At 37.0% G+C, this 9,296-nt stretch overlaps 1 protein-coding gene across 1 annotated transcript; it reads left to right on the plus strand.

Moving 5' to 3' along the window:
• The first annotated feature begins 5,963 nt into the window (after nt 1-5,963).
• Nucleotides 5,964-7,577, plus strand: LOC106684887 (xaa-Pro dipeptidase). Its single transcript, XM_014427200.2, has one exon. The coding sequence runs from the start codon at nt 6,072-6,074 to the stop codon at nt 7,551-7,553; it is 1,482 nt and encodes a 493-aa protein (XP_014282686.1). The 5' UTR covers nt 5,964-6,071; the 3' UTR covers nt 7,554-7,577.
• The last annotated feature ends 1,719 nt before the right edge of the window (nt 7,578-9,296 follow it).

A 9,296-nucleotide genomic window follows, 5' to 3' on the forward strand; every position in this document is an offset into this window, starting at 1 on the left:
GCAAATACTCGGCAAGCATGAATGCAGACAAGGCCATGGACCAGGCCGACGCAGTGGCCCAACTCATCGCTAACAGACTACGAGACATAAACATTCATATCAATCCACAAAAAACAGACGCCATCACCTTCTCATACAAGAAAACTCCCAACAGAGCACCTAAACTCAACGAACAGACAATACAAACCAAGAAACATCTCACTTACCTAGGCATTAAACTAGAAACACATCTATCTTCCACTGCACACATATAGAACTGAATACAAATCGTCAAGTCAACATCATACCAACTTAAACACCTCATCTACTCACCAGGGCTGTCACACAGACTCAAATTATTCATTTACGAAGTAATACTACGACCATCACTGTTACACGGCGCACCACTACTACACTATCTTTACCCAACAGCCCTGAAATCACTACAACAATACCAAAACAGCACACTACAGAAGATATGTCAAGGGACATCTCTGGAAAGACGTAACATGGCACACATAACGAACTACAATTAGAAACTGTACAACAACACATCACACGGAGACACATTATATTCTTCGACAGTCTCCCTGCTTCCTTCAATCCAGTATTCCAGTCTATCACCCCATCCCCCTTCCTGCGAGGTGGCAGGGCAGGAAAGGTTCCAAAAACCCTATTAACATCACCTCATAGCTCCATCTTCTGATGCACCCCAACCCCTTCCCTCACACTTCTTTTCGATTTCTGACTGTTTCTTTTATTATTTCACCATTATCTATCGTCTTTATTATTTTTATTTTTATTTTTACTTTTTATATTTATTTTTATTTTTATCTTGTATGCGATACAACACGAGGAGGCCCCTCACCTCCGGACACAAAATAGTTCCTTGAATGGATAGCTCATATGTAAAATTAAATATAACAGGTAACCTTAAAATACCAAAGGTAGTAAAAGGTAAGACACAACCCGAATTACTTTTTCTTTTTTCACAGTAATGGACTTACTAATTCACTTTTTATTTCTGTTTTAGAGGGTTCGGCCAGCTGTACATATGGCACACCTCAGCATATATACACAAATTTAAATTTTAGGAGGGTACGAAAAAAAAAAAAAAAAATCGTCTCAACCACCTCCTCACTTCTCCGGCTTTCTCATTGAGATTGAAGCTGCAGATATACAAAAGTATTCTGAGACCAGCACTACTATATGGGGCATCATTGTTTACCCACATATCAGATGGAACCCAGCGCCTTATTCAAACTTTTCAGGATTCGATGTTGAGGAAAATCGTACGCACAACATCGTGGAGGAGGAAGAAGCCACCGGAGCTGCATCAATTGTTGGGAGTTGCCTACTGTGCCGGAGTTCATCAAGCGACGACACATCAAATTTTTCGATTCACTTCAGTACTGTACGAATCCGTTATTCAACACGTTAACACCTGCCACCCCCCCTCCGGTGCGTTGGCAACACACGTAAGGTCACGTAGTATTAGGATTAAGTTTTTATTAGATTTAAGTTTGTTAAATTCAGAAATAATGTCTGCCCCAACACATTATACACTTTTATAAATTCTGACAACAAAAATAATACACTCTAAAAGACTCCTTAGAATGTAGATGTTCTACAGAAAAAGGAGAAAGTACATTGTTTATAAATATGCCATTAAAATTTAGAAAAAAAAAATATAGCACAAAGTTGACAATTGTCAGCTTCAAAGCAGACCCTCTTACATAGTATCAATGCGCACTTGGCGCAGACGACTCTGCACATACAGTGTACAAGTTAATTAACCCTTAAAATACCTATGATAGAAAAAGGATACTAACTTCTACTAACATAAGTCCCTATTTCCTTATTAATGGAGGGTACGAAAAAAAAATTTCAGCTTCAATCGCCACCAGCAAAGCGGACCCTCCCCGCTCACCATGGTATCAATGCGCACTTGGCGCCTTCGATATTGCACATGCAGTGTACAATTGAAATAAAACCTTAAAATACCCCTGGTAGAAAAAGGATGTAAAACCCCAACCTACATATTTCCACGTACCTATTTTCCTTTTTAATGGAGGGTATGAAAAAAAAAAAAATTTCAGCTTCACGGACCACCACCCGGAATGGTCCCTCCTCATTCTATGTTAGCCCCCTGGCTGCCAAGCCACTAAATGTATAAACTGCCTTCAGCGGACCCAGTACCTGATTTTATAAACCCAACAGGCAAAACAAGATAAATTGTAAATTAGTGTATATATATAATTCTCTTAGGTTAAGTGATAATTGTAATTTTTTGAATAAAAATAGATAGAAGGTTGGGAAAAATTCAGCTTCACGGATTCATTTCCTTAGCAGATAGAGGCAATACAATATGTTAAAGGAACAGATTATTCCTATCATATTTTTGGAAAATGAAAATAGTTAATAATTTTTTTAATTATAAATGGTATTTATAAATTAGGCTACACGGCCATAATATGATAAAAGCCCAACCTTGAGCAATTTTCCCCCTTCTATCTCTCTTAGATAGTGGGCCAGCATTGCAGAACATGGGGAGAGGGCCCTAGTCGCTCCTTGCCCACGCATTGATAGTGCAATATTATTCATTTATCACATCTTATTCCAATAAATAAAATATTTCAGTTTATGGCAGTTTTTCTTTAATATTAGTCCTTAAATAAATTTACTTTAGTGAATCGTTTTGGGCTGGTGGAAGGATTATACACTTACCTGCTGGGAAACAATTTGATTGGTCTTTTTCCTCTACATGGATTCTATATTGTTTGTCAAATTTCTAGAAAATGTGTGAATCAAGACTTATATATACCAATTAAATATTCTTTATCTTAGGAATCGTCTTGTTGGTCAATCTGTTTTGCAATGCATACTTGTTCATCAGTGTTTCGCACCTGAATGCAATGCTAAGATGAATATTGTATCCCGAAAAACCCCCCAGTGCGACTGCTTTCCATTGTAGACGATAAAGGGCCTACAATTGGAAATAAAAAGAGAAGGGCTATAGGTGACGGACGACAGGATTAGCTGGATGGTACTAATTGCTAAAGAGGGCAGTCTAATGGCGCGCGGGCAGGCCGCTTTCAATTTATTGTCATCATAATTCCTCAGCTGGTATATATTAGAGTCCGTGTGGCTCCGGAGTAACTTTTAATATCACCCTAACTCTTGCGAATATCCCTTTAAAAGGGGACTGGCTATCCCCTCGCCCCAGGCAACATCTGAGCCGGGGGCTGCCTGATCGATATATTGTCAATGTTGACACAGGTGTTGCTCAAGTTTGTTCCATCAATGACCCATTACTAAAATTGTTAATTATGAGTAAATTATGGGTGTTAATTATGTTTTATTTCCTTAACAACCGTAACGGTATTTAGTAACGTTTAATTAATCTGACAGAATTTTTTTTTCGGACACCTAGCCATAATACGTCGGACGAAGCAGTAAATGTCACATATTTAATCAATACTTCCAAATAAAATTTGGCTATATTAAATATACCTCTTTCTTATTCTATACAGGAAATAAAAGTTGTGCATAAAATTTTGGTCCATGCGGCAGTGTAAGGAGAGGCTGAGAGTCCTTTAACTGTCTTCCGCTGATGTAACATGATGGAATATGGTGCGGAAAAAAAAAATTCTACCGCAGCTGCCGCTGGGAGGAAGTTGCTCTAACCCGCTTAAGAATAGATCATACTGTCCTCACGCATTCTCACCTGATTAGAAATCTGCCACCTCCAACATGCTAATATTGCCAGTCCACTCTCACGATTAAACATATTTTTGAAGAATGCCCTCACTATTTACGAACAGTAAGCAGAATAGTACTGACCCCAAATTTATCTGAAGCTCTCACCGATGAGGAAGCTAAAGTCACATTGGTATTTAAATGTTTAAAAGCACATTGTCACCTTTCCAAACTATAGCATTTCTTAGGTTTTAATTTTAATTTTTTATTTTATTATTATTATCACATATTTTTTTAAATATTATTTTATAGTTTACGTTTGGTAAAACGTTGGCTCACAATAAATAGTTTAATTAATATTTGAGTTTTTTTTTCACCCTAATTATAATCTCAATCATATGGGATGGTTATCTTAAATGTTGTCAATCTACTCTAACCAGAATGGAACGATTGAGTTTTCATTTCACGGGGCCACCACGAAATAAAGTTGACCTACTGCCAATTGCCCCGAATGTGCGTGTGGATGATTGGAGGAGGACTGAATGAGCCACTGTGCCTGATCTCCTGCCGGCTGAACTGTATCAAGAGTCTGGTGACCGAAACTTTGAAAATCTGAGGAATCTTGGGAAAAGTTTAGAGACAGCGCCCACTGTTTTTCCTCCATCATAAAGTTATTAGGTACAGGCTTAGATTATTATATTTATTTTTATATTATACTTACATATCAAAATAACTTCTCATACAAGATGTTGAAGGTTTACTAAAATAAAGTATCAAATATTTTATTCAAAATATTACTCAAAATAGTAAAATGTATTCCTCAGTGTAAAATATTACAAAATTTTCGTCGTATATTTTCCGATCATATCTCCAATTTTTTCAATACTTCTCTTTTGAGCAAACATAAAAAAAAATATCAGAACTGATCTCCGTCAATTAGTTCACCAAACAATCCTCTATAATTAACCAAATTAAAAGAAAAATAAATAGAAAACTAACCATATTAATTATTAAAAAATGTAACATAAATTGTCCATTGTAATACTTAACATTGTGTGTTATGATATCCTCTCGTGAGATTGTGACATGTCGTACATTGACCAACCTAATTCCTATAATTGTCTGTTTGAGAAGTCAGATAAGGATGGCTACCAATAGAGCATCCAAAGGCAATGATCGCAGTCTGTGAAGACGACATCGGCCTGTACGCCTCCGGCATCAATGCCAAAACAACCCTAACCCATGCCCCAGACACTGCAGCCACCATGCACTTAAACATATTGAGATTAGGGTGAACCCAGGCAAAACGGATGCCATCGTCATGTCGTTCCAAGGAAGAAAGCCACTGCCTACCTCCTACAAACTCGACGAGGTTGACCAGCTGATCTCCACCTCCATCCTCTACCTGGGCGTCACACTGGATAGGCACTTCACCTTCTTCAGTCACTTTCGGGAGAAAATCAAGCAGGCCCGCCTGAAGACCTACAAGGTAGATGGCATAGCTCTGTTGTGTGGAAAATCTGACGACTGGATTGAAAAAAAAGATCTGCTCTCACCATAAGGATAGGATAAACACCAAGTATAAAAGTTCAAGGGAAAGTCGGAGAAGCTTCAGAATAGTAATAATGGAAACTCCGCAAATCTTACCTGAGCCGAGGGAGTGTTTTTCCCCACCAAATGGCAGTAATCGATTTCCAAAAAAAAAAATCCCCAAAAAACCTCAATTGGATAGGAATATCAAATTCACCGACAGGTCCTGGATGAGGGATTATGTATTAACATGTACATCCATCTATTTACAAGTGGATGAAAATAATTTCAAAAATTAAAGTAATTTAGACTAGGGTGAGAATGGTATCACTGAATACTTAGTGATAGGATGGAAAAGTAATGTGGATTTTAATAATTTATTTTGATTTTGTTGCTTACATTTTTGTATGAAGTGACGGTACCATAGCTACTGTATTGTGAAAAATAATAGATAATTTAACAAAAAGTATTCAATAAATGAATATTAAAATAATTCAATATGTTACTGTATGAATGTAACAACCAGTTACAACATAACCACATTAATTAAGTTCGCATATAATACGTTTTCATTTTTAAGATAAGGTCGACATGTATCGCTCAAAATATCTTAGATACTAACAGTATCTAAGATAGCTATAGCTTAATAAGATAGCTAGATGCTATAGCAAAGTATCTTAGATACTAACAGTTTTAATTTTTCCATTTTTGCTAACAATGCTCATAATAACATTATTGAAAGACAGAAAGTTTATTGCATGTGATCACATATTAATGCAAATGTTTCACAATATCAAAATCAACCTTGAAATTCTTCGAACTAAAAACTTTGGAGACAAAATTTAAGAAGTATTGTGATAATAATGGCGATCCACAGAAGAGACACTAAGAACAAGCCACGATGGAAGGATGAATATGATGCAGCTCCCCAAGTTCCCTTCATTTCTAAAGGAGATTTGACCTTGAAGGTGCCTATGACTTTATTCTGTGAGAACAGGAAAAGGCTGGCAGATGAACTGCGTAAGGGCTGGCCGCGCGCTCTGGTAGTCATTGAAGCCGCCAGAACATCAGGTTGCTCTGGTACCGGTTCCTACGCTCAAGATCCTTTTTTTTTCTGGGCATTCGGCTACGATAGACCACGAGCAATAGGTGCCATCAACGTAGTCAGCAACAGAGCTCATTTGATAGTTTCACGTCCATGCAAAGCTGGTTTTGAATGGGGCGAGAAGCGACTTAACAGAAAACAGATTAAGAAAAAATTTCTTGTGGACAATGTTTGGTATTTAGATGAACTAAACTGCTTCTTGGACTTCATGACGAGATATAATGACTGTCGAGAAATTCTAATATTGAATTATCAGAGAAAAAATCTGCCATCGTGTGTTTTCAATTATAACACCGATTATCTAACACTCATTCAAGTCATTAGTGAGGTTGTAGCCCACAAAACGGAAAGTGAGATAAAAATTTTACATTATATTATAAAACATTTAGAGGGTGCCTTTATGCACATCATGCAGAGGTTTAGGCCAGGCATTACTGACAACCAGTTGGAAGCATGGTTCTCTTTCTTTATGTCTTACAAGAGTGACTTCAAAGATCTGGGCTTCTGTATATTCACAGGTGATGACGTTGTTGATTATAATTATTTTAGAAGAGGTTTACCTGTCTCTAAACGACAGAAAGTCTTCAAAGAAGGTGAGTTATGCATAATTGAAGCGGGGGCATCCTATTTCGGGTATAAGCTGTCTTTGGGGATGGTCATACCGGTCAGTGAAACCTTCGATAATTGCCAGAAAAAAACTTATGAAGCAATGTTACGTATGAGAGTAAGCGTCAGCCGTGAGTTGAAGGCCGAAGCGCCATTAGAACATATACAGGAAACTGCTGAAAAATCTCTCATTCAAATTTTGATCGAATTAAAACTGCTCTATGGGACTGTTGAAGGTGCTTTTGAAAACGGTATTGGAAAAATTCTGATTCCTTATTGTCTTGTTCGGTCTATGGACGTTGGCTGCGAAGATCCGAAAAAACTGGAGTTAGGAAAGACTTACTTAGTACAACCTGGGTGCTATTTCAGCAAGCGCTGGCTGGAAGGGGCCTATGAGGACGAAGTTCTTAAGCGGTACTTAACCCCCGAGCTGCGCCAATACCAAGGCATCGTGGCCAAAGTGAGCGATCCTATTATTATCACTGTCGACGGTTTTAGATATTTGTCAAATATGCCCAGGGCATGGGCCACCATAAATGAAATGAGATCTAAAGACCAATTAAGAATAGGTGATTTTACCATTGAACAGCAAAAAGAAAATTTGAAGGTGAGGCCAAGCACATTCCGCATATAATATTAAAATTACTTCTATATTTGACGTATTATAAAGTTCATTATTCCATTCATAACTTTTAGCTTCTTCTTTAGCATACACATATTTAAAGAGTTTACGGTAAGAATGAACTAAGTCAGAACAAATTAAAACGGGGAAAATCGAAGTTTGATGTTTATTATTAATTATGTAATAAAATTTCACAATTTGATAGTTAAGAAACTTTTGATTTTTTTTAAAAAACAAAAATTAGCTGGTCAACTCATTTAGTGAATATCTTGGTCGAAAAGTGAATTAAAAATAATGAAAAAAAAAAACAAAAAAAAAACAACTTAAAATATAACATCAGATAACTGTAGACGATATAAGATAATCAACAATTCTTATCTTTTTCTTTTGCAAAAGTGTTACAGAAATTACTTTCTTAATCAGTATTATTTTTTTCGGAGTAAAATTGACACAGATCTATATTGATAACGAAAGGATGATTTTACCTCTATGAAGTTGGCTCCTCATCCTCTAAATATTTTTAGTATTAGTTCTACTAGTTCTAGTAGAATCCATAAGAGTTCTGAAGTTCTTGATTATTTACAGAAATAGTTCTGATGTTTAAAACATTAATGATACCAGTCAAATATAAGCGACAATTACGTGTTTTGTGCAACTTTACCACCATATATCTTTTTTTACTGGCAACATTAGGGATTTATTTAATAAGGATAATTTTCAGAATTATTGGGGAGGGGGAAAATAGAACTCTCAAAAAAATAAAATAAAATTTTTGAAAACTATTTGATCGCGAATTTTTGATGTAAGAAGTCGTAAAAATTGAAAATTCTGAGAGTTCTAATAGCCCCACTATGAATTTAAAGTTTCTAGTAAAAATAAGAAACATTTATGTTGTTTAATATATGAAAAATACCAATTAAAAATACGCTCGACTTTTATGCAACTTTGACACCGAATATCATTTTTTCTGACAAAAAAATGAAGATAATTTTTATAACTCTTAGGGGGACCAACAGAACTCTCAAAACCGCAAATCAATAACCAGGCTGTTTTCTCCACATTGAAGTTATGAAATCTTCAGCTTGATGTTCGGGGCAAAAGATGAAGGAGCCAAATTCTGCTCCAGGAAACTTCTTTGAGTTTTCCTGGTTCTTTGATATCGGATTGACCCGCCGTGCCGTAACCATGCAATCCTTGAAATGGCCAGGTTCGCCACAATTCTAGCACCATCATGGCCTCCTGAGTGGTGGGACATCTTGCCGGCTCTTCACGTCCTCCAGCTTCTTTATTAATCTATCAAACTTATCTTTTAAGCTGTTGGTGTTGTTTTCGTCCTAATGTTCCTGCTCCTGCCAAACTTGAATCTGCCGCAGTTGTGATCGACCCTTTTGCAAGCTTTTCTTGACCACTTTGAACTCGAGAACTCTCGCTAAAGTTTCACCAATGGTTTTCTGTCTCGATAGTTTCAGGCTTTGTTGACGCTCAAGATCACGGACTCCGTCAGTAAAAATATCAACAGCCATGTTTATCTGGACGTCCTCTGGAACCATAGTATACGCCAGCTTTACCAGTCGAGAAATCTCGGTACTAAACTGTTGCAGCGATTTCGCGGGATCTTGTTTCCTAGGACTGAACTGCGTCCTGTTCAGCTGCTCAAGGTGAAGGTCATCAAATCTTCTTTCGATTTGGTCGCACAAATAGTTCCTCAGGTACATCCTGCAAAACACCCAGAGCTTTTCCTCGCAATGAAACGAT

Source organism: Halyomorpha halys, unplaced genomic scaffold (assembly GCF_000696795.3).
Source record: "Halyomorpha halys isolate HHAL.00 unplaced genomic scaffold, Hhal_1.1 Scaffold626.1, whole genome shotgun sequence".
In the NCBI taxonomy this organism is placed as follows: Eukaryota; Metazoa; Arthropoda; class Insecta; order Hemiptera; family Pentatomidae; genus Halyomorpha; species Halyomorpha halys.

Excerpts from the sequence above, each read along its gene's own strand:
- LOC106684887 (XM_014427200.2), top strand. The coding sequence starts at position 6,072 with ATGGCGATCCACAGAAGAGACACTAAGAACAAGCCACGATGGAAGGAT.